Source organism: Salmo salar, chromosome 16 (genome assembly GCF_965601325.2).
Source record: "Salmo salar chromosome 16, fSalSal1, whole genome shotgun sequence".
Classification (NCBI taxonomy): domain Eukaryota; kingdom Metazoa; phylum Chordata; class Actinopteri; order Salmoniformes; family Salmonidae; genus Salmo; species Salmo salar.
In genome coordinates this window covers 45,673,555-45,699,942 of record NC_138306.1, presented here as the reverse complement: position 1 = coordinate 45,699,942, position 26,388 = coordinate 45,673,555, and the positions used below count along the sequence as shown (strand labels likewise).

The window sequence follows — 26,388 nt, the reverse complement described above, 5'->3', positions numbered from 1 at the left end:
AAACGATTGCGTCACCTGGTTCACCAACTACTTCTCTGACAGAGTTCAGTGTGTCAAATCGGAGGGCCTACTGTCTGGACCTCTGGCAGTCTCTATGGGGGTACCACAGGGTTCAATTCTTGGGCCAACTCTTTTCTCTGTATACATAAATGATGTCGCTCTTGCTGCTGGTGAATCTCTGATCCACCTCTACGCAGACGACACCATTCTGTACACTTCTGGCCCTTCTTTGGACACTGTGTTAACAACCCTCCAGACGAGCTTCAATGCCATTCAACTCTCCTTCCGTGGTCTCCAACTGCTCCTAAATACAAGTAAAACTAAATGCATGCTCTTCAACCGATCGCTGCCTGCACCTGCCCGCCTGTCCAGCATCACTTCTCTGGACGGTTCTAACTTAGAATTTGTAGACAACTACAAATACCTAGGTGTCTGGTTAGACTGTAAACTCTCCTTCCAGACTCACATCAATCATCTCCAATCCAAAGTGAAATCTCGAATCGGCTTCCTATTTCACAACAAAGCATCCTTCACTCATGCTGCCAAACATACCCTCGTAAAACTGACCATCCTACCAATCCTCGACTTCGGCGATGTCATTTACAAAATAGCTTCCAATACCCTACTCAACAAGCTGGATGCAGTCTATCACAGTGCCATCCGTTTTGTCACCAAAGCCCCATATACTACCCACCACTGCGACCTGTACGCTCTCGTTGGCTGGCCTTCGCTTCATAATCGTCGCCAAACACATTGGCTCCTGGTCATCTACAAGACCCTGCTAGGTAAAGTCCCCCCTTATCTCCGCTCACTGGTCACCATAGCAGCACCCACCTGTAGCACGCGCTCCAGCAGGTATATCTCTCTGGTCACCCCTAAAGCCAACTCCTCCTTTGGTCGTCTTTCCTTCCAGTTCTCTGCTGCCAATGACTGGAACGAACTACAAAAATCTCTGAAACTGGAAACACTTATCTCCCTCACTAGCTTTAAGCACCAGCTGTCAGAGCAGCTCACAGATCACTGCATCTCTACATAGCCCATCTATAATTTAGCCCAAACTACTACCTCTTCCCCTACTGTATTTATTTATTTTATTTATTTTGCTCCTTTGCACCATATTATTTATATTTTATCTCTGAACTTTCTTCAAACTACAAATCTACCATTCCAGTGTTTTTCTTGCTATACTTTATTTACTTTGCCACCATGGCATTTTTTTGCCTTTACCTCCCTTATCTCACATCATTTGCTCACATTGTATATAATCTTTTATTTTTTTTTATTTTTTTTCTACTGCATCATTGATTGTATGTTGTTTTACTCCATGTGTAACTCTGTGTTTTTGTATGTTGTCGAACTGCTTTGCTTTATCTTGGCCAGGTCGCAATTGTAAATGAGAACTTGTTCTCAACTTGCCTACCTGGTTAAATAAAGGTGAAATAAATAAATCTATAAAACGATATGAGACAGTCCTATATTTGAAAAAAAATCAATATTAAATTTCGTTATGCTAATGTCGCTAGGAGTTTTCGCTGGATTTTGATCCCGCATACGGGACGAGAGGTTAACCTGCATGGCTACTACCGCATTCTGCAGCGATACGCCATCCCATCTGATTTGCGCTTAGTGGGACCATCATTTGGTTTTTCAACAGGACAATGACCCAACACACCTCCAGGCTGTGTAAGGGCTATTTTACCAATAAGGAGAGTGATGGAGTGCTGCATCAGATGACCTGGCCTCCACAATCCCCGACCTCAACCAAATTGAGATGGTTTGGGATGAGTCGGACCGCAGAGTGAAGGAAAAGCAGCCAACTCCTTCAAGACTGTTGGAAAAGCATTCCAGGTGAAGCTGGTTGAGAGAATGCCAAAACTGTGCAATGCCGTCAAGGCAAAGGGTGGCTATTTTAAGAATACTTTTTTGGTTACTACATGATTCTATATGTTATTTTGTAGTTTTTGATGTCTTCACTATTATTCTACAACGTAGAAAATATTAAAAACAAAGAAAAACCCTTGAATGAGTAGGTCTTCTAAGACTTTTGACCGGTAGTGAATCTACAACACAAAATCTGTGTGTGTAGTGCGTATGTTATCGTGCCTGTGCCCATGTGTGTTGGTTCACAATCCCTGCTGTTCCAAAAGGTGTATTTCTGTCTTTTTTTTTAAATTCTGAATCTAGTGCTTGCATCTGTTACCTGATGTGGAATAGAGTTCCATGTAGTCACGGCTCTATGTAGTACTGTGCACCTCTTATAGTCTGTTCTGGACTTGGGGACTATGAAGAAACCTCTGGTGACATGTCTTGTGGGGTACATGGTCAGCATGCTTATGATTGCTGCCAAAGTGAAACTAGAAGAGGGGGGAGGGGCAAATTGAGGGAACAACGCTGTGCAGATGAGCTGGTCTGTCGGTTAGATGGTTCAGCTTTGCTGGTTCTTATGTGAGGTTAATTTGTGCTGATGGACAGCCTGGAAAAATAAGACATTTTGACCTGCTGGTGTTTCTTTGCTCCAAGCCAGCCCTAGTCCAGCCCCCAGACATGTACAGTGCATTCGGGAAGTATTCAGACACCTTGACCTTTTCCACATTTTGTTAAGTTACAGCCTTATTCTAAAATGGATGAAATAACAATTTTTCCTCCTCAATCTACACACAATACCCCATAATGAAAAAGCAAAAACAGGTTTTTAGGAATAAAAAGATAATAATAAAAAAACAACCTTATGTAAATAAGTATTCAGACCCTTTGCAATGAGACTTTAAATGGAGCTCAGGTACATCCTCTTTTCATTGATCATCATTGAGATGTTTCTACAACTTGATTGGAGTCCATCTGTGGTAAATTAAATTGATTGGACATGATTTGGAAAGGCGCACACACCTGTCTATGTAAGGTCCCACAGTTTACAGTGCATTTCAGCGCCTAAAACCATGCCATGAGGTCAAAGGAATTGTCCATTGAGCTCCGAGACAGGATTATGTCAAGGCACAGATCTGAAGAAAAGTACCAAAATATTTCTGCAGCATTGAAGGTCCCCAAGAACACATTGGCAACCATCATTCTTAAATGGAAGAAGTTTGGAACCACCAAGACTTTTTCTAGAGCTGGCCGCCCAGCCAAACTGAGCAATCAGGGGAGTAGGGCCTTGGTCAGAGAGGTGACCAAGAACCCAATGGTCACTCTGACAGAGCTCTAAAGTTCCTCTGTGAAGACGGGAGAACCTTCCAGAAGGACAACCATTTTGTTAGCACTCCACCAATCAGGCCTTTTTATGGTAGAGTGGCCAGACGGAAGCCACTCCTCAGTAAAAGGCACATGACAGCCTGCTTGGAGCTTGCCTAAAGGCAACTAAAGACTCTCAGACCATTCTCTGTTCTGATGAAACCAAGATTGAACACTATGGCCTGAATGCCAAGCGTCACGTCTGGAGGAAACCTGGCACCATCCCTACGGTGAAGCATGGTGGTGGCAGTATCATGCTGTGGGGAAAGATGAAAGATGAACAGAGCAAAGTACAGAGATCTTTGATGAAAACCTGCTGCAGAGCGCTTAGGACCTCAGACTGGTGTGAAGGTTCACCTTCCAACAGGACAACGACCCTAAGTACACATCCAAGACAACGCAGGAGTGGCTACGGGACAAGTCTCTAAATGTCCTTGAGTGGCCCAGCCAGAGCCTGGACTTGAACCCGATCTAACATATCTGGAGAGACCTGAAAACATCTGTGCTGCGACGCTCCCCAGCCAACCTGACAGAGCTTCTGCAGAGAAGAATGGGAGAAACTCCCCAAAGACGGATGTGCCAAGCTTGCAGCATCATACCCATGACTATTCTAGGCTGTAATCGCTGCCAAGGGTGCTTCAACAAAGTACTGAGTAAAGGGTCTGAATAGTTATGTAAATGTGATATTTCAGTTTTTTTCCCCTTTATAATATTTGCACAAATTTCTAAACCTGTTTTTGCTTTGTCATTATGGGAAATTTTGTGTTGAGGGGGGGTGTTGTGCGTGGCACTGGTTTAAAGCAGGTTGGACCGGCCCACGTGGTATAGCCAATATCGCATAAAGGAGTCTGTTAATTTCCACTGCCTACGAGAAGTTATATTTTAGTAATGAAATTAAGGAAAAAATTATGACCTTTTGTAGTTAGCATGTTTCATCTGGGATGCAAGATGTATTATGTCTTGAAGGTTGCATTTCATAGTATGATTGTTACTCTACTCTTCGTGTGCTGTACTGTCTAACTCAAAGATTAGGCCTATTAGGCCAATCCCTGTTGTTAATCGTTGGTTTTGTGTTTTTGACAATGTACTGAGAGACAGAAATAAGTTACTTTTAATTACTCCTTTTGAATTGAGTCATTCCACTCAATGTGTTCATGCGAATCAGTACAAATGGCTACATCTTTTCAATGGAAGTTCTAAACCACTGCCACACAAAGACATTTGCGTGTTGAGGTTATGAGGAAGTAACTTAATGCCCAGGCCCCAGACCCTTGTTTTTCTCTAGCCCGGGTGCCAGTCTGAGACATTTGCCTCAGTCTTCTCAGTCTAGAGATACTCTGTCATAGTAGTTACATATATGGGCTTTGTATTCAATGATTGGATCGCCCTTTCCTGCCAAAGGGCAATAACATATTTTGTGCTGCCCAAATCATTCAGTGTTAGAAAACTTTTATTTTTAGATGGGATGCATACTAAAACAGTGCTCTCAGCTTGGCTAAATCATTGTGGCAATTACAGTAATCCTTGTGCTCTCTGGGGGATTTGAATGAGCATGCCAAAATCCTCAACGAAGATAACAGTAGGCTACTGTAGCATTGCATCAGCAATATTTCAACTGAATTTAACATGAATGACAAATCATATCATCACAATGTCTGTAGTGGCAGTTCAGTCTAGAAACTCAGAATAGAATGGCTGATCGTAATTCCAAACCCTTCAGAATGGAATGTCGACTGGAGATCGGAACACACAGATGAATTCAGATGTTTATTTTATATCTCATATTTCAAATAATAAAAAAGTACCTCATAGCTCCGTTCTTTATATTGTGAAAATGTTTTAACACTGGTAACACACAGTAGCCTAACTAGAGTGCCACAGAGTATGTTAATTATTAGAAATCATCCCAACTTACTTTAGTAGTTCCAGAACGAGATGAAATGACCCCAGGACAGTGTTCTCTCGCCTTTTATGTTACATAAAACAGGAAGTGAGTTATCCACCATAGCCTATAGGCCTGTGTCACGATCTGAGCGACGAATACGATTGGCTGTGACAGGAGATACTCTCTGAAGACTGGGAGACGAGTCGCCTGCCTCGCACCAAGCACTTTTTGCTTCTGCTATTTGAGCTTTTTTTTTTCTCTCTGTTTTTGGAGAAGTCTCAGTAAAAAAACAACATATGATGATGAGGTCAGGGCTACATTTGTCCCAGACAGACAGAAGGGGGGAGGCTGCTTCCTCCTGGTTTGTCAACGTCCCTCTTGATCTCTCGGCAGCAAAAAGCAGATCTTCTTTATGAAAACAAAAATTAATCATACACACAGTATAGGCAGGGAGTGAGGTTTTTGTATTTAGCCTTTTGTGTTCAAATAGGTCTTAAGATATTTAGGCTATAAAATTATTAATCTCAATTAATTTGCTCTCGAGGGTAGAGGTCGACCGATCATGATTTTTCAACACCGATACCGATTATTGGAGGACCAAAAAAAGGTTGATACCGATTAATCGACCAATTTTTTAAAAATGTATTTCTATATATTTGTAGTAATGACAATTACAACAATACTGATTGACCAATAAGTTCCTTGCTCAGAACATGAGAACATATGAAAGCTGGTGGTTCAATATTCCCAGTTAAGAAGTTTTAGGTTGTAGTTATAGGCATTATGACGCGTCAACTATTTCTCTCTATACCATTTGTATTTCATATACCTTTGACTATTGGATGTTCATAAAGGCACTTTGAATTGCCAGCCTAATCTTGGGAGTCGATAGGCTGGAAGTCATAAACAGTGCTGTGCTTCAGGCATTGCTAAGAGCTGCTGGCAAATGCAGTAAATTGCTGTTTGAATGAATGCTTACGAGCCTGCTGCTGCCTGCCACCGCTCAGTCAGACTACTCTATCAAATATCAAATCATAGACTTAATTATTATATAATAAACACACAGAAATACGAGCCTTTGGTCCTTAATATGGTCAAATCCGGGAAAATATATTTTCGAAAACAAAACGTTCATTCTTTCAGTGAAATGCGGAACCGTTCCGTATTTTATCGAACGGGTGGCAACCCTAAGTCTAAATATTGCTGTTACATTGCACAACCTTCAACGTTATGTCGTAATTATGTAAAGTTCTGGCAAATTAATTACGTTCTTTGTTAGGAAGAAATGGTCTTCACACAGTTCGCAACGAGCCAGGCGGCCCAAACTGCTGCATATACCCTGACTCTGCTTGCACTGAACGCAAGAGAAGTTAATATTGCATGCTATCATGCTATATTTCTTTTTGCTAAATATGCAGGTTTAAAAAAATGTATACTTCTGTGTATTGATTTTAAGAAAGGCATTGATGTTTATGGTTGGGTACATTTGTGCAACGATTGTGCTTTTTTCCGCGAATGCGCTTTTGTTAAATCATCACCCGTTTGACAAAATTCAAGTAGGCTGTGATTGGATGATAAATTAACAGGCACCGCATTGATTATATGCAACGAAGGACAAGCTAGTTAACTACACATGGTTGGTGATATTACTAGGTTAACTAGTGATTATGTTATGTTTGATAGTTTTTTTTTTTATAAGTTTAATGCGAGTTAGTGTAACAGTGTAGGTTCCGTCCCTCTCTTCGCCCCAACCCGGGCTCGAACCAGGGACCCTTGTACACATCAACAACTGACACCCCACGAAGCATCGTTACCCATCGCGCCACAAAAGCCGCGGCCTTTGCAACGCAAGGGGAAACCCTACTTCAAGTCTCAGAGCGAGTGACGTCACTGATCGAAACGCTATTAGCGCGCACCACCGCTAACTAACTAGCCATTTCACATCGGTTACATTAGCAACTTACCTTGGCTCCTTGCAGCCACAGGTCCTTTTGATGCTGCACTCGCGTAACAGGTGGTCAGCCTACCACGCAGTTCCTCGTGGATTGCAATGTAATCGGCGTCCAAAAATGGCAATTACTGATTGTTATGAAATCGGCCCTAATTTATCGGTCAACCTATTCCAGGGTCTACTTTGCGGTTTAGCATAGTTGAATCTGATACCGCCCTCCCACTGTCAAAGTTAATTATATCATTAACACATGTAATGCTTAAGCCCTCAAACTGCCAATCCCTTTACTGCAGTGCCCTTTCTTGGCAGTAGCCCTCTTGTCATGTAGGGCTCGTCATATGGACTGTATTGTATGAATGCTATGCCCTCACATTTGAGTTTTACACTGCACTAGTGTACCACATTTACCATGATGACAGTCACGCTTACATTTGTCAAGCTGTAGAGGTCCACATTTACACTAACCTACAGTTGAAGTCTGAAGCTTACATACACCTTAGCCAAATACATTGAAATGCAGTTTTTCACAATTCCTGACATTTAATCCTAGTAAAAATTCCCTGTCTTAGGTCAGTTAGGATCACAGCTTTATTTTAAGAATGTGAAATGTCAGAATAATAGTAGAGACGCTTTATTTCAGCTTTTATTTCTTTCATCACGTTCCCAGTGGGTCAGAAGTTTACATACACTCAATTAGTATTCGGTAGCATTGCCTTTAAATTGTTTAATAACTTGGGTCAAACATTTCGGGTAGCCTTCCACAAGCTTCCCACAATAAGTTGGGTGAATTTTGGCCCATTCCTCCTGACAGAGCTGGTGTAACTGAGTCAGGTTTGTAGGACTCCTTGCTCACTACCCTTTTTCTGTTCTGCCCACAAATTTTCAATGGGATTGAGGTCAGGGCTTTGTGATGGCCACTCCAATACCTTGACTTTGTTGTCGTTAAGCCATTTGTTCCACATCTTTGCAAGTATGCTTGTTCATTGTCTATTTGGAAGACCCATTTTCAACCAAGCTTTAACTTCCTGACTGTTGTCTTGAGATGTTGCTTCAATATATCCACATAATTTTCCGTCCTCATGATGCTATCTATTTTGTGAAGCACACCAGTCCCTCCTGCAGCAAAGCACCCCCACAACATGATGCTGCCACCCCCGTGCTTCACGGTTCGGATGGTGTTCTTCTGCTTGCAATCATCCCCCTTTTTACTCCAAACATAACAATGGTCATTATGGCCAACAGTTCTATTTTTGTTTCATCAGACCAGAGGACATTTCTCCAAAAAGTACGATCTTTGTCCCCATGTGCAGTTGCAAACCTTAGTCTGGCTTTTTTATGGTGGTTTTGGAGCAGTGGCTTCTTTCTTGCTGAGTGGCCTTTCAGGTTATGTCAATATAGGACTCGTTTTACTGTGGATATAGATACTTTTGTACCTGTTTCCTCCAGCATCTTCACATGGTCCTTTGCTGTTGTACTGGGATTGATTTGCACTTTTCGCACCAAAGTACGTTCATCTCTAGGAGACAGAACGCGTCTCCTTCTTGAGCGGTATGACGGCTGCGTGGTCCCATGGTGTTTATAGTTGCGTACTATTGTTTGTACAGATGAACGTGGCACCTTCAACCATTTGGAAATTGCTCCCAGGATGAACCAGACTTGTGGAGGTGTGTAATTATTTTCCTGATGTCTTGGCTGATTTCTTTTGATTTTCCCATGATGTCAAGCAAAGAGGCAGTGAATTTGAAGGTAGGCCTTGAAATACAGGTACACCTCCAATTGACTCAAATTATGTCAATTAGCCTATCAGAAGCTTCTAAATCCATGGCCTCATTTTCAGGGTTTTTCCAAGCTGTTTAAAGGCACAGTCAACTTAGTGTATGTAAACTTCTGACCCACGGGAATTGTGATACAGTGAATTATATGTGAAATAATCTCTGTAAACAATTGTTTGAAAAATTACGTGTCATGCACAAAGTAGATGTCCTAACCGACTTGCCAAAACTATAGTTTGTTATCAAGAAATTTGTGGAGTGGTTGAAAAATGAGTTTTTAAGACTCCAACCTAAGTGTATGTAAACTTCCGACTTCAACTGTATATAGCCTGTAGCTTCGGCTAATTGGAGATTAAACGTATCAATTCTATTTTATCAAATTGTCATACTCTTAGTTCACAGGTTTTTTTTATTTTTGTATATTATGGCATTTTATTGTAACTCTTGCTTATGTCACTGATGCTAGTAATATGAGGCTTCTGTTCACATATCAGCTGCATAGCATGTTGATGTTACAGAAAGTACCTCCAACAGTGACAGTTCCATAATGGAACCTTTCAATTATTTACTGTGAGTTACTTATTAACTGAAAATAGATTTATTTCATTACGAGTACACAAGTAGCATTGTCTAGTTGTGGGAATGAGTGAATTTTTCAGCCCATCCCTTAAGTCTATGCTTTCCTGTTAGTTTCACTTTGAATCCTTCTCTTAAAACAACCTCTTAGCCTGACCAGCATTAACACAGCCTTAGCCATGTAATTAAACTAGTCTTAGTCGCCCGATACTCGGGTTGTAGAATGGGAGTGTCTGTATGTTATTATTAAACCACTGAGCCCAGCCTGGTCTCATAAACTAGACGTAACATAGTAAAGTTAAATCAGGGACACTCAAATGAGTATGATACTGTATGTTACGTTTGGTATGGTTACTTAACGGAAAGGAGAGGTCGATGTGTGGGCTTATAATGCGAACGTCTAGCGACTCAAAGGTTGCATGTTCGAATCTGATCACGGACAACTTTAACATTTGCATTTAACTACTACTTTTAAGCTACATTGCAACTATGCAGCTTGTTAGCTAACGCTTTTCCTAACCCAGTGGTCACCAACCGGTCGATCGCGATCGATCAACTTGTCGATCTCCAAGGCATTTATTTTCGAATGCCAAGCATTTCTGTAAAAAACCTAACGATAAAGCCTTGTGTTCCTATTTTGTTTTGTTAGTCTCGGGCTGTTGGTGGTAGGTGCAGCCAATTCCGCTGCCCTGCGTGCCGGGTAGGCAACCTGTTGCCATTTCATGTGTCTGAAGGTACCAACTCTGCCTTCCCGGTGGGCCTGGTGAGGAAATCAAGTGCACTATGCTACCGCTGGTCAATCAGATGACCGAGTCTGCAGTAACGTAGCAGGCAATAAAAAATGAAAAAAGCAATGGCAAAATTGATACTGTGAGATTTCAAAACCATGACTAGAGAGAACGTCAACGAATACAGCAAAGAGCTGCTGTTTTTTTTTGAGTGAATTCAAGTTTAATTTCTTACTCAGCACTGTCAACACTTTGTATTCAACACTTTTATAAGCCATAAAATGTGTCTTCTTCCTATTTCCTCTCAGGGCTACAACAAGCAGTGCAGCAGTAATGAATGAGTAGGAAAGTGTATCTAAAGGCTTGCGTTGTTATTAGCCTAGCTAACGTTAGCGGCAACAAGTCGGAATTTGTAACATTTTATACGTATTGCAAATTCATAACACATTGTACAAATTGCTATTTGTAACATATCATACGAAATGGATGATGGACACACATTATGAAATGTAATATGTATTAATGTTTGTATCATACTAAATGGAAAGGAAAGATTTACTATGTTACATCTACCCAAGGTAGTCAAGGTTGCTGAGCCTGGGTAGGTTCCTCTTTCAGCACTGACTAATTACATATAAGCCTAAATCTTCCTGGCTTCTGTCAGGCTAGGTTGCACATTTTGGGAATATTCAGAGGTGGAAACTTTCAGTGGGAATATATGCAAATTATTATTAATACCATTTAAATGTAGCTGTTTTTTTTTGCATTGGATATATTTACCTTATCATATAGAGACCGAAACATAAACATTATACCTTATCATAAGTAGACATAATTGCAAATGATTAAATCCTTCCAATATAAATAAAAAAACAATTTAGTTACGAATTTAACTTTAATTAAATGAGTTGACTCTTCACATGGGATGATTTCACTGAACAACAAAAGAAAGGGAATATTGAATGATCACCGAAGATCAAATGGCATCTCCCAAAAACATTTTTAACAAACATCTGTAAATTGATTGTCTAGAAACTAAAGCTTTGGTTGTCTTCCTCTCAGGCTTCCATGTCTTCTCCCTGGACCTCCTCAATGTCCACCTCTTGAACATCAGACTCTGAGGCCTCATCTTCACTGTCACTTTTCAACCTTGTTGACAATGGCTCGTTGTCAGGCTCAAAAAGCCTCCAATTTGTACGGATGGTAGAGGTCGACTGATTATGATTTTTCAACGCCGATACCGATTATTGGAGAACCAAAAAACCGCCGATACCGATTAATCGGCCGGTTTTATTTATTTATTTGTAATAATGAAAATTACAACAATACTGAATGAACACTTATTTTAACTTAATATAGTAGATAAATACTATCAATTTAGCCTCAAATAAATAATGAAACATGTTCAATTTGGTTTAAATAATGCAAAAACAAAGTGTTGGAGAAGAAAGTAAAAGTGCAATATGTGCCATGTAAAAAAGCTAACATTTGCTCAGAACATGAGAACATATGAAAGCTGGTGGTTCCTTTTAACATGAGTCTTCAATATTCCCAGGTAAGAAGTTTTAGGTTGTAGTTATTATAGGAATTATAGGACTATTTCTCTCTATACGATTTGTATTTCATATACCTTTGACTATTGGATGTTCTCATAGGCACTTTAGTATTGCCAGTGTAACAGTATAGCTTTCGTCCCTCTCCTCGCTCCTACCTGGGCTCGAACCAGGAACACATCGACAACAGCCACCCTCGAAGCAGCGTTACCCATGTAGAGCAAGGGGAACAACCACTCCCAAGTCTCAGAGCGAGTGACGTTTGAAACGCTTTTAGCGCGCACCCGGCTAACTAGCTAGCCATTTCACATCAGTTACACCAGCCTAATCTTGGGAGTTGATAGGCTTGAAGTCACAAACAGCGCAATGCTTGAAGAATTGCGAAGAGCTGCTGGCAAACGCACGAAGGTGCTGTTTGAATGAATGCTTACGAGCCTGCTGGTGCCAACCATCGCTCAGTCAGACTGCTCTATCAAATCATAGACTTAATTATAATATAAAACACACAGAAATACGAGCCTTTGGTCATTAATATGGTCAAATCCGGAAACTATCATTTGGAAAATTAAACGTTTATTATTTCAGTGAAATACGGAACCGTTGCGTATTTTATCTTAACGGGTGGCATCCCTAAGTCTAAATATTCCTGTTACATTACACAACCTTCAATGTTATAATTATGTACAATTCTGGCAAATTAATGACAGCCTTTGTTAGGAATACATGGACTTCACAGTTCGCAATGAGCCAGGCGGCCCAAACTGCTGTATATACCCTCACTGCTTGCACAGAACGCAAGAGAAGTGACACAACTCCCCTAGTTATAAGAAATTCATGTTAGCAGGCAATATTAACTAAATATGCAGGTTCAAAAATATATACTTGTGTATTGATTTTAAAGAAAGGCATTGATGTTTATGGTTAGGTACATTGGTGCAACGACAGTGCTTTTTTCACAAATGTGCTTGTTAAATCATCACCCGTTTGTCGAAGTAGGGTGTGATTCGATGAGAAATTAACAGGCACCGCATCAATTATCTGCAACGCAGGACACGTTAGATAAACTAGTAATATCATCAACCATGTGTAGTTAACTAGTGATTATGTTAACTTCCCTGGGCTAGGTACCTAGTCAACAGCCAGTGGAATCGCGTGGCGCGAAATACATACACCTCAAAAATGCTATAACTTCAATTTCTCAAACATATGACTATTTTACACCATTTTAAAGACAAGACTCTCGTTAATCTAACCACATTGTCCAATTTCAAAAAGGCTTTACAGCGAAAGCAAAACATTAGATTATGTCAGGAGAGTACCCTGCCAAAAATAATCACACAGCCATTTTCAAAGCAAGCATATATGTCACAAAAACCAAAACCACAGCTAAATGCCGCACTAACCTTTTGATGATCTTCTTCATATGACACTCCTAGGACATTATGTTATACAATACATGCATGTTTTTGTTCATATTTATATAAAAAAACAGCTTTTCACATTAGCATGTGACGTTCAGAACTAGCATACCCACCGCAAACCTCCGGTGAATTTACTAAATTACTCATGATTAACATTCACAAAATACATAATTATTTTAAGAATTATAGATACAGAACTCCTTTATGCAATCGCGGTGTCAGATTTAAAAATAGCTTTTCGGCGAAAGCACATTTTGCAATATTCTGAGTACATAGCCTGGCCATCACCGCTAGCTAATTTGACACCCACCAAGTTTGGCCCTCACCAAACTCAGATTTACTATAAGAAAAATTGGATTACCTTTGCTGTTCTTCGTCAGAATGCACTCCCAGGACTTCTACTTCAACAACAAATGTTGTTTTGGTTCCAAATAATCCATAGTTATATTCAAATACCTCCGTTTTGTTCGTGCGTTCAGGACACTATCCGAAGGGTGATGCGCAAGCGCATTTTGTGACAAAATATTTCAAAATTATTCCATTACCGTACTTCGAAGCATGTCAAATGCTATTTAAAATCAATTTTGATGCTATTTTTCTCGTAAAATAGTGATAATATTCCAACCGGGCGACGTTGTATTCATTCAAAGGCTGAAATAAAAAAAAATTGAATTCTCATGAACGCGCTTCTCAGTCTCACTGTTCCCAGGCTGACCACTCACAAACAGAGCTGCTGTACTTCGCCCAGAGACTGCAGACACCCCATTACACTTTCTGGCGCCTTCTGAGAGCCAATGGAAGCCTTAGAAAATGTCACGTTACAGCAGAGATGCTGTATTTTCGATAGAGATGCAACTTAAGGACAACAAATTGTCAGACAGGGCACTTCCTGTATGGAATCTTCTCAGGTTTTGGCCTGCCATATGAGTTCTGTTATACTCAGACACCATTCAAACAGTTTTAGAAACTTTAGAGTGTTTTCTATCCAAATCTGCTAATTATATGCATATTCTCGTTTCTGGGCAAGAGTAGTAACCAGTTTAAAATCGTGTACGTTTTTTTTATCCGGCCGTGCAAATACTGCCCCCTAGCCCCAACAGGTTAAGATTGATAGTTTTTTATAAGATCAGTTTAATGCTAGCTAGCAACTTACCTTGGCTTCTTGCTGCCCTTGCATAACAGGTAGTCAGCCTGCCATGCAGGCTCCTCGTGGAGTGCAATGTAAGGCAGGTGGTCGAGCGTTGGACTAGTAACCGGAAGGTTGCAAAAACGAATCCCCGAGGTGACAAGGTAAAAATCTGTTGTTCTGCCCCTGAACAAGGCAGTTAACCCCCGTTCCTAGGCCGTCATTGAAAATAAGAATGTGTTCTTAATCTGACTTGCCTAGTTAAATAAAGGTGTAAAAAAATTAAATAATAATAATAATATAAAAAATATAAAATATATAAAAAAATCAGCAAATCGGTTGCCAAAAATACCGATTTGTTATGAAAACTTGAAATCGTCCCTAATTAATCGGCCATTCCGATTAATCGGTCGACCTCTAACGGATGGCCACCAATTTTTCAACCCTTGTATTGGTCAGCCTGTTGCGTGCTTTGGTGTGTGTTCCCAAACAAGGACCAGTTGCGCTTTGAGGTGGCTGATGGATTTAGAGGATGATGGAGGAAACAAGGGAAAGAGCCTCAGCTCCACAAAGTCCCTTCCACCAGGTGGCTGATGAGATATGTTTGGCATGACTGCCATATTGCATCTCCATCCCAAAGCCCTTGCTTGGAAGTGCACTTCGCCAGACTGCCAAGAACCTTGCCCTCACCCAGGCCAAGGTGGTGAGACACGGTAGTGATGACACCATAGGCCTTGTTGATCTCTACACCAGACAGGATGGTCTACCAGCATACTTGGGGTCCAACGTGTACGCACTGCTCTTATTCCTCTCACTTTGCTTGGTGAGATAGATTGCTGCTTTAACTTGATGACCCTTCACATACCTAAACATTTCCTTGGCTCTCTTGTAGAGTGTATTCATTGTTTTCAGTGCCATGATGTCCTTGAGGAGCAGATTCAATGCATGATTAGCACAGCCAATGGGTGTGATGTGAGGGTAGGACTCCTCTACTTTAGACTAAGCAGCCTTCATGTTCGCAGCATTGTCTGTCACCAGTGCAAATACCTTCTGTGGTCCAAGGTCATTGACTGCCTTCAGCTCATCTGCAATGTAGAGACCAGTGTGTCTGTTGTCCCTTGTCTGTGCTCTTGTAGAATACTGGTTGAGGGGGGTGGAGATTATGTAGTTAATTATTCCTTGCCCACGAACATTCGACCACCCATCAGAGATGATTGCAGTAGTCTGCTTTCTCTATGATTTGCTTGACCTTCACCTGAACTCTGCATCCAGCAAATGAGTAGATGAAGCATGTCTGGTTGGAGGGGTGTATGCAGGGCGAAGAACATTCAGAAATCTCTTCCAATACATATTGCCTGTGAGCATGAGGTGAACCAGTTGCATACACAGCCTCATCAGCATTTCTCTGACTACGTTCCTCCATTGAGCCAAAAAAACTTCTGATTCCAGGAGGACCATGAGCTGTTGCTATCGATAAGGTGTCTGATTCATCATTTTCACCTCAAATGGAAGTAGAGGGACTTTTGTCAGAAGTTGTTTGGCACAGTATTTGCAAATGTACACAGCTTTTCCTTCTACATTAGCTGCAGTGAAATGTCTCCACACATCAGATAGTGCCCGTAGCATTTTCCTGTAAACATTAGAAAAAAATTAGTGAGGGGGGGGAAATAAAATAAATACAATTTCATGTACAGATAAATAGTTATGCAGTTAGATTAAACTACTCCTTTTGTAATAAATGTTTTAAAATTAAACATGTATGGAAACAAGTGAGTTAACACTCAGTTAGCAGGCTCAAGCAAGCTAAAACCCACATGGTAGCAAAAACGAACTAGCAGAGATTGTTAGCAAGTTAGAAATGATTTAAATACACTTTGCTGTAGGCTACTATTTACTAGTTAACAAAAATAATGTATGTCATATATATAAACTCCACCCAGTATTGTAATCAAAATTGACCAGAAAACATGTAGTCCTTGGCTCAGACAGTGTATTAGTGTGGGCTCAATAGCATCTCATTAGTGTGCAAGATCATGAGAATCAGCTGTACATGTGATGTAAGAATGCACTGTGCATGCAGAGGGTTGCAATTCCATTGAATTGGGGATAGTTTAACCAAAATATGCCACAAAAAAGGTGCACTATTATAAGCTAACTTTTTTGATGAATTTCAGCAAAATTCCCCAAATTCCAGGGCTTAACTTCCCATGGAAAAATTCTGGAAATTTACCGGTAAGTTTCTTACCCTTTGCAACCCTAGTCAGGGTGCAGCTAAGCTCCTCTTGTTGCATCCATTGTTTTCATTGCGTTGTTATAATGTAGCTAGCATTGCCTTTCATTATGAGGATTGGATATTATATTTATATGTTAAATTCATACTTGACATTCCTCATAAGTCCTTTGGGATCTCACTTTGTGGCCTTAGTAAAAGTGCCTGTCTCGTGAACCTCTTAAGGATCAGCCCCTCTTTCTTTATTTTTTATTTTTATTTTTTTTTGCCTAAATTGACATACCCAAATCTAACTGCCTGTAGCTCAGGCAATGAAGCAAGGATATGCATATTCTTGACACCATTTGAAAGGAAACACTTTGAAGTTTGTGGAAATGTGAAATTAATGTAGGAGAATATAACACATTAGATCTGGTTAAAGAAAATACAAAGAAGAAAAAAACGTTCTTTTTTTTGGTACCATCTTTGAAATGCAAGAGACAAGCCACACATTCAGCTAGGAAGCTGTAATTTAGATGGTGTCCACAATAAGGCAACAGTGTGTGCAAAATTTCAGACTTATAACTTCAAGAATGAGCAAGCTACATGACGTTTAGTGTGAAGTCACCCAGGTGTCCTTCACGATTTTCCCAAATGTGGCCGAATTGGTAGATTTTCTAGAACACATACAAAAATGCTATGCTAATAAAAAATACAAGTTTACACACTCCCAGGAATGTCATTATTAGCTTCCATACATAAAATGCACTAACAGGAGACGCGACAAGAATGCTGATCCAATGTCTCCAAACACAAAGTGAAATATTTAAGGGCCAAGTTAGCAGCCAACACTGATCTAATGTCATAAGTGAACAAACCACACACAAAGTTAAAAAAAAAATGTACACACTATTTACAATTACAGTATTTAGAACACCCTCTACACAAGATTGTGCTGCTGGTCCCAAGTCTTTTTGCTGCAAAGCACTTAGCATCCTCTACTTGTAGGCTGGCTGGGTATTCACACCTCTACATGACTGGGAGGGGGTTTGTTGTGGAGCCAGAGAGCAGCATTCAGACTAAGTAGGGGTTGGAGGACTTGAATGTGGTCTCTTTGAAGTCAGTTTACCACTATTAAAGATACAAATAAAAAAAAATCAGTAAGAACTCAACTAATTTTTTTATGTAACTCAGTACAAATTCTTATTTACATTGACGCCAAAGCCGGACAACGCTGGGCCAATTGTGCGCTGACCTATGGGACACCCAATCACGGACATCTGGTTGCTGTAAAGACTCATTGAACTTATCAGATGAATGTGCTATCTACACTGATCCATTTTTGTTGTTTTTGTTTGTATAAAACGACATCACATTATGCATATTGAGCAACAACTGTCCCGTTGACGGGACACTGATCCATATGAAGTAATTAAGAAGTGAATATTTGCTTTGAATAATTGAAAATGCTGTTGACCTGAGTATTGAGTGTGCTCCTAAGTGTGTGTGTGTGTGTGTGTGTGTGTGTGTGTGTGTGTGTGTGTGGGGCAACAGGCATCCGCTCATGGGACGTGGACCTGACAGCCTGTAACCTGGATGAGCAGCTCAAGCTATTTGTGTCGAGACACTCTGCCTTCTTCTCAGAGGAAATAAAAGGTAAGGAGAATTTGGGGACTTTCCCCACCACTGACTTCTGAAAGAAAACATGTACATTCATCTGTCATATTTTTTTAACCTTTTATTTAACCTCTCTTTGTGTGGCCATATTTGACCAATTTTCTGTTTGATGTATTAAAAGTGCCTGTAGTCTCTGCAGGTTAAGACCACATTGCTTTGGCCCATGTACAGAGCCTTCAGAAAGTATTCACACCCCTTGACTGATTCACATTTTGTTGTTACAGCCTGAATTTAAAATTGTTAAATTGAGATGTTTTGTCACCGGCCTACACACAATACCCCATAATGTCAAAGTGTAATTATGTTTTTAGAACAATTTGCATGGACTCACTCTGTGTGCAATGATAGTGTTTAGTATGATTTTTTTTTTAATGACTACCTCATCTCTGTACCCCACAAATACAATTATCTGTAAGGTCCCGAAGTCGAGCAGTGAATTTCAAACACAGATTCAACCACAAAGACCAGGGATGTTTTCCAATGGTTCGCAAAGAAGGGCCCATCTTGGTAGATGTGGAAAAAAATATATAAAAATATGTTTATAAAACAATAAAAAACAGACATTGAATATCCCTTTGAGCTTGGTGAAGTTATTAATTACAATTTAGATGGTGTATCAATACACCCAGTCACTACAAACATACAGGTGTCCTTCCTAATTATTGCCGGAGAGGAAAGAAACCGCTCAGGGATTATACCATGAAGCCAATGGTGACTTTAAAAGAGTTAGATAATGGCTTTCATAGGAGGCAACGTAGGAACAAAGAAGCATGTACAGAATAAAAATATTCCAAAACATTCATCCTGTTTGCACCAAGGCACTAAAGTAATACTGCAAATGTGGCAAAGCACTTAACATTTTGTCCTTAATAATAGAAAGTGTTATAAACATAACCACTTGAGCTAGAAACCGAAAGGTTGCTAGATCGAATCCCCGAGCTGACAAGGTAAAAATCTGTCCTTTTCCCCCTGAACAAGGCATTTAACCCACTATTCCCCCGTAGGCCGTCATTGTAAATAACAATTTGTTCTTAACTGACTTGCCTAGTTAAATAAAAGTTATGTTTGGGACAAATCCCATACAACGTAGGGGTGGCTGCATCATGTTATGGGTATGCTTGTAATTGTTAAGGACTGTTTTTCAGTATAAAAAAAACCCGGAATGGAGCTAAGCACAGTAAAAATCCTAGAGGGAAAACCTGGTTGTCTGCTTTCCACCAGACACTGGGAGGTGAATTCACATTTCAGCAGGACAATTTAAAACACAAGGCCAAATCTATACTCCTTACCAAGAAGACAGTGAATGTTCCTGAGTGGCTGACTTAGTTTCGACTTCAGTCTACCTGAAAATCTATGGCAAGACCTGAAATTTGTCTAGCAATGATCAACAACCAGAGCTTGAAGAATTTTGAAAATAATAATGGGCAAATGTTGCAGAATCCAGGTGTTACATGTGTAGACTACTTATCTAATCAATATTTATTTAATTTACTTTTTTTACAAATGTTTTTACACTTTGACAGAGTATTTTGTGTAGATCGATGACAGAAATGACACTTAAATCAATGTAATCTCACTTTGTAACACAACAAAATGTGGAAAAAGTCAGTGTGTGAATACTTTCTGAATGCACTGTATGTTAACAAGGCATGTAAAAGTGGTTGAAGGCATGATGTTAATGGTAATTTGTCTCTCTTTATGTAGTTTTGTCGCTTGTCGTGATGTTTTTTTTTTAATTTTATCCCAGCCCCTGTCCCTGCAGGAGGTCGTTTGCCTTTTGGTTGGCAGTCATTGTAAATAAGAATTTGTTCTTAACTGACTTGCCTTGTTAAATAAAAATTCAAGCCTATTGAAGATTAGATGCTTCATACACTGTTCGTTTTATTGTCAACTGCTCTTGCACTATTGCTTGGATCCGTAGTCTCAAGTCAGTCTGCCTTGGCTGAACAGACTGGTACCAGGAACTCTTCTTTATGGGGTACATTTCCAAGATGGAATTGGGTGTGTTAGGCAGCTGAGTGAACAGCTGAAATCCTCATCACCCCTAAACCACCACCCCATGCCATTCTGTTTCTTTCAAACTTATGACTCACACGTGAACGCCTGCTGTTCTTTTAGTTATGTTCTCCGACTCCTTTTTGACGGTTTCTTCCATCAGTCGTTTAAATAAGTCCCATTGAATATCTGTGTGAATGCTGTTCATGACCCACTTTTCAAACTTGACAGCTGTGAAATTGAGAACACAAGATGAAGAAAAAAAAAACATTACACATTTTCTGTGTAACACACTGTTACATCCCATGACGATCACAATTCTCAGAGAAGACATCATAAGCATAAATTAGTCAAACATTCTAAATGGTAGGAGAAAGTTGCTTTAAATCAGAATATCCATTCCCAAAAATTCTATGCTTTGCAATTCATTGATTATAATTATATGGTCATTCATCCAAAGCCACTTAGAGAACTCGTGTGGGAATCAAACCCACACACACACATACCATGCTCCAACCAACTGAGCCATTGGAACCACCTTACAGTAGTCTATAGCTTCCAGTTCCCGTTGTCATGTTATTCACTGTTAGGTGTGTGTCTGTCCCTGGGCTTCCTCCCTGCTGTTGGCATGCTGGGCCACAGTGGTTAGCAACACGGCGGTGCCCTGGGACTAGAGGTTTGCGTGTGGAGAGGCTATATCTAGCAGAGCAGCACTTAGATGGACTGACCGTCGGCGGATTAGAAAGTCTGTCTTGCTCGGCCTGGCAAACACCAGTGATATTACATTCGCTCAGCGTCTTCACACTCCAGTGGAGATGGAGCTTGCTTCCTTCCCCACCAGAGATTGTCTATCCCATGATAACTCAATCTGATTGCTGTAAAGACTCATTGAACTTAGCACATTCATCTGATATCTACACTGAACAAAAATATAAACGCAACATGCAATAATGTCAAAGATTTTAGTGAGTTATAGTTCATATAAGGAAGTCAGTCAATTAAAATAAATAAATTAGGACCTAATCTATGGATTTAACATGACTAGGAATACAGATACCCTTAACAAAAAGGTAGGGGCGTGGATCAGAAAACAGTCAGTATCTGGTGTGAACACTATTTACTGCAAGTTGGTCAGGCTGTTGATTGTGGCCTGTGGAACGTTGCACCAATCCTCTTCAATGGCTGTGCGAAGTTGCTGGATATTGGGGGAACTGGAACACGCTGTCGTACACGTTGATCTGGAGCATACCAAACTTGCTCTATGGGTGACGCCTGGTGAGTGCAGTCCATGGATGAACTGGGACATTTTCAGCCTCCAGGAATTGTACAGATCCTTGCGACATGGGGCCGTGGATTATCATTCTGAAACATGAGGTGATGACGGCAGATGAATGGCACGGATCTTGTTACGGTATCTCTGTGCATTCAAATTGCCATCGATAAAATGCAATTGTGTTTGTTGTCCATAGCTTATGCCTGCCCATACCATAACCCCATCGCCACCATGGGGCACTCTGTTCAACATTGACATCAGCAAACCGCTCGCCCACACAATGCCATACACGCTGTCTGCCATCTGCCCGGTACAGTTGCAACTGGGATTCATCCATGAAGAGCACACTTCTCCAGCATGCCAGTGGCCATTGAAGGTGAGACTCTGCCCACTGAAGTCCGTTACGACGCAGAACTGCAGTCAAATCAAGACCCTGGCGAGGATGACGAGCTTCCCTGAGATGTTTTCTGACAGTTTGTGCAGACATTATTTGGTTTTGCGCAGTTTCATCAGCTGTCCGGGTGACTGGTCTCAGACAATCCCGCAGTTGAATAAGCCGACTCTGTAGGCCTTGGGCTGGCGTTGTCACACATGGTCTGCGGTTGTGAGGCCAGTTGGACGTACTGCCAAATTCTCTTAAATAACATTGGAAGAGGCTTATGGTAGAGAAATTAACATTTTTAATTCTCCAGCAACATCTCTGGTAGACATTAATGCAGTCAGCATACCAATTGCATGCTCCCTCCCTCAACTTGAGACATCTGTGGCATTGTGTTGTGTGACAAAAAGGCACATTTTAGTGGCCTTTTATTGTCCCCAGCACAAGGTGCACCTGTTAAATTAGCTTCTTGATATGCCACACCTGCCAGATGGATAGATTATATTGACAAAGGAGAAATGCTTACTAACAGGAATGTAAACACATTTGTGCACAACAGTTTTGAGAAATAAGTTTTCTGTGCATATGGAAGATTTCTGTGTTATTTTATTCCAGTTCATGAAACATGGGACCAACACTTTACATGTTGCATGTATATTTATCTATCATCCAGGTAATCTACAATACAATCTGGGAAAATTATACAATTGATGTTGAGAAAAAGACTCGATTGCCTTCTCCTTAGTCGCCAGCCTTGGTTGGAGGTTACAGCAGAAAGTGTGTGCCCTCTTATTATGTTGTGGACACTGCATTACCATTCATCAACGTTTTCGCCACAGGCTGTTGTTCTCGTAACACTGAGAAACTTAACTCAGCTGACTGAAATACTGCTTGTGTATTCATCTGTTAATGCAAAGCAGAACACAACCAAACAAATACTCTACCCCTTGGGCCCATTTTACTCTTCATCACTTCTGGAGAGGTGGTGTGTGTGTGTGTGTGTGTGTGTGTGTGTGTGTGTGTGTGTGTGTGTGTGTGTGTGTGTGTGTGTGTGTACACACACGTGGCATTCTCCCCATCTTCAATCTTGTTTGCGCTGCCTTTCGTTCAGTTACCATTCTCAGCAGCACTAAAAGGACTTTGACGCTGCATTTTGACAGCATCCTTTCTGCTTTTCACTCCTTATGATTGAAGCAAACAAAACTGTCCATGGGGTTTGTTGATGACAACAGTGTGTTTTAGCCCTCTGGAAAGCATCAGGAGGCCATAGGCCTTTTATGTTGACTGGAAGCAAACAGGGATGGATGTTCGTTGACAAAGACAAAAGGCACTTTGTCCTACATGCCCCCTCTTGGACTCTCCATAGGACACTAATGATAGACATGAGTCAATGTTTTAATTTGACTGCCTGGGACTGTGTACGCAATGCCATGGGTGGTACTGGTGCCATCCATTACCACTGGCCAGCAGGCTGTTTATGCATGTGAGGTCAGTTAATGGTTTCAACTAGTAATGTTTTCCAAAGCCCAGTGTCCCGCCTAATTTATAGCAGGAGTTGTCCTTCATAGCCAGATGTAAATATAAGAATACGACATTACATTTTACATTTACGTCATTTAGCAGACGCTCTTATCCAGAGCGACTTACAAATTGGTGCATTCACCTTATGATATCCAGTGGAACAACCACTTTACATTAGTACATCTATATCTTTTTTTGGGGGGGGGGGGTAGAATGATTACTTAAACCTATCCCAGGTATTCCTTAAAGAGGTGGGGTTTCAGGTGTCTCCGGAAGGTGGTGATTGACTCCGCTGTCCTGGCGTCGTGAGGGAGCTTGTTCCACCATTGGGGTGCCAGAGCAGCGAACAGTTTTGACTGGGCTGAGCGGGAACTGGGCTTCCGCAGAGGTAGGGAGGCCAGCAGGCCAGAGGTGGATGAACGCAGTGCCCTTCTTTGGGTGTAGGGACTGATCAGAGCCTGAAGGTACGGAGGTGCTGTTCCCCTCACAGCTCCGTAGGCAAGCACCATGGTCTTGTAACAGATGCAAGCTTCAACTGGAAGCCAGTGGAGTGTGTGGAGGAGCGGGGTGACGTGAGAGAACTTGGGAAGGTTGAACACCAGACGGGCTGCGGCTTTCTGGATGAGTTGTAGGGGTTTAATGGCACAGGCAGGGAGCCCCGCCAATAGCGAGTTGCAGTAATCCATACGGGAGATGACAAGTGCCTGGATTAGGACCTGCGCCGCTTCCTCTGCGAATGTTGTAAAGCATGAACCTACAGGATCGGGTCACCGCCTTGATGTTAGCGGAGAACGACAGGGTGTTGTCCAGGGTCACGCCAAGGTTCTTAGCACTCTGGGAGGAGGACACAATGGAGTTGTCAACCGTGATGGCGAGATCATGGAACGGGCAGTCCTTCCCCGGGAGGAAGAGCAGCTCCGTCTTGCCGAGGTTCAGCTTGAGGTGGTGATCCGTCATCCACACTGATATGTCTGCCAGACATGCAGAGATGCGATTCGCCACCTGGTTATCAGAAGGGGGAAAGGAGAAGATGAATTGTGTGTCGTCTGCGTAGCAATGATAGAGACCATGTGAGGATATGACAGAGCCAAGTGACTTGGTGTATAGTGAGAATAGGAGAGGGCCTAGAACTGAGCCCTGGGGGACATTTGATCTGTATGCTGAAGCCTGGAAATGGGGGGGGGGGGGGGGGGGGCGGCGGTCTGTGCATATTTGTAAACAACAGCTGGTGCACGAAATCTAAGGAAGTCTCTAGATTTTGCTCGTCTGAAGTAGAGTATCTTGTGATAAAATGCAGACCACACTATTTGCCTAGAGAGTTTTAAGCTATACTTTTCGTGGCTGTTTATTTACCACCACAGACGGATGCTGGCACTAAGACTGCACTGAGTCAGCTGTATAAGGAAATAAGCAAACAGGAAACCGCTCACCCAGAGGTGGCACTTCTAGTGGCCAGAGACTTTAATGCAGGGAAACTTAAATCAGTTCTACCTAATTTCTATCAACATGTTAAATGTGCAACCAGAGGGGGAAAAAAAACATTCTAGATCACCTGTACTCCACACACAGAGACGTGTACAAAGCTCTCCCTCGCCCTCCATTTGGTAAATCCGACCACAATTCTATCTTCCTAATTCCTTCTTACAAGCAAAAATTTAAAGCAGCAAGCTCCAGTGACTCTGTCTATAAAAAAGTGGTCAGGTGAAGCAGATGCTAAACTACAGGACTGTTTTAATGTCACAGACTGGAACATGTTCCGGGATTCTTCCGATGGCATTGAGGAGTACACCACATCAGTCATTGGCTTTATCAATAAGTGCATCGAGGATGCCGTGCCCACAGTGACTGTACGTACATACCCCAACCAGAAGCCATGGATTACAGGCAACATTCACACTGAGCTAAAGGGTAGAGCAACCGCTTTCAAGGTGCGGGACTCTAACCCGGAAGCTTCTAAGAAATCCTGCTGTGCCCTCCAATGAACCATCAAACAGGCAAAGCGTCAATGCAGGGCTAAGATTGAATCGTACTACACCGGCTCTTGTCTTATGTGGCAGGGCTTGAAAACTATTAGACTACAGAGGGAAGCACAGCTGCGAGCTGCACGGTGACACGAGCCTACCAGACGAGCTAAATCACTTCTCTGCTGGCTTCGAGGCAAGCAACACTGAGGCATGCATGAAAGCATCAGCTGTTCCGGACGACTGTTTGATCACGCTCTCCGTAGCCGACGTGAGTAAGACCTTTAAACAGGTCAACATTCACAAGGCTGCGGGGCCAGACGGATTACCAGGATGTGTGCTCCTTGCATGTGCTGACCAACTGGCAGGTGTCTTCACTGACATTTTCAACATGTCCCTGTCTGTGTCTGTAATACCAACATGTTTCAAACAGACCACCATGGTCCCTCTGCCCAAGAACACGAAGGCAACCTGCCTAAATGACTACAGACCCGTAGCACTCACGTCCGTAGCCATGAAGTGCTTTGAAAGGCTGGTAATGGTTCACATCAATACCATTATCCCAGAAACCCTAGATCCACTCCAATTTGCATACCGCCAAACAGATCCACAGATGATGCAATCTCTATTGCACTCCACACTGCCCTTTCCCACCTGGACAAAAGGAACACCTATGTGAGTATTCAATGACTACAGCTCAGTGTTCACCACCATAGTACCCTCAAAGCTCATTACTAAGCTAAGGATCCTGGGACTAAATACCTCCCTCTGCAACTGGATCCTGGACTTCCTGACGGGCTGCCCGCAGGTGGTGAGGGAAGGTAGCGACACATCTGCCACACTGATCCTCAACACTGGAGCCCCTCAGGGCTGCGTGCTCAGTCCCCTCCTGTACTTCCTGTTCACCCACAACTGCATGGCCAGGCACGACTCCAACACCATCATTAAGTTTGCAGACGACACAACAGTGGTAGGCCTGATCAATGACGAGACAGCATATAGGGAGGAGGTCAGAGACCTGGCTGGGTGGTGCCAGAATAACAACCTATCCCTCAACGTAACCAAGGCTAGGAGATGATTTTGGACTACAGGAAAAGAAGGACCAAGCACGACCCCATTCTTATCGACGCGGC

The 26,388-nt window shown here is 41.8% G+C and overlaps 1 protein-coding gene across 1 annotated transcript in view; it reads left to right on the top strand.

The window, feature by feature from the left end:
• LOC106573927 (microtubule-associated protein 1S) overlaps positions 1–26,388 on the top strand; it is a 57,537-nt gene that overhangs the window by 16,325 nt on the left and 14,824 nt on the right. The window contains exon 2 of the mRNA XM_014149389.3: positions 18,004–18,105. Within this exon, the coding sequence (XP_014004864.2) occupies positions 18,004–18,105 (102 nt within the window). The remainder of the gene's footprint in view (positions 1–18,003; positions 18,106–26,388) is intronic.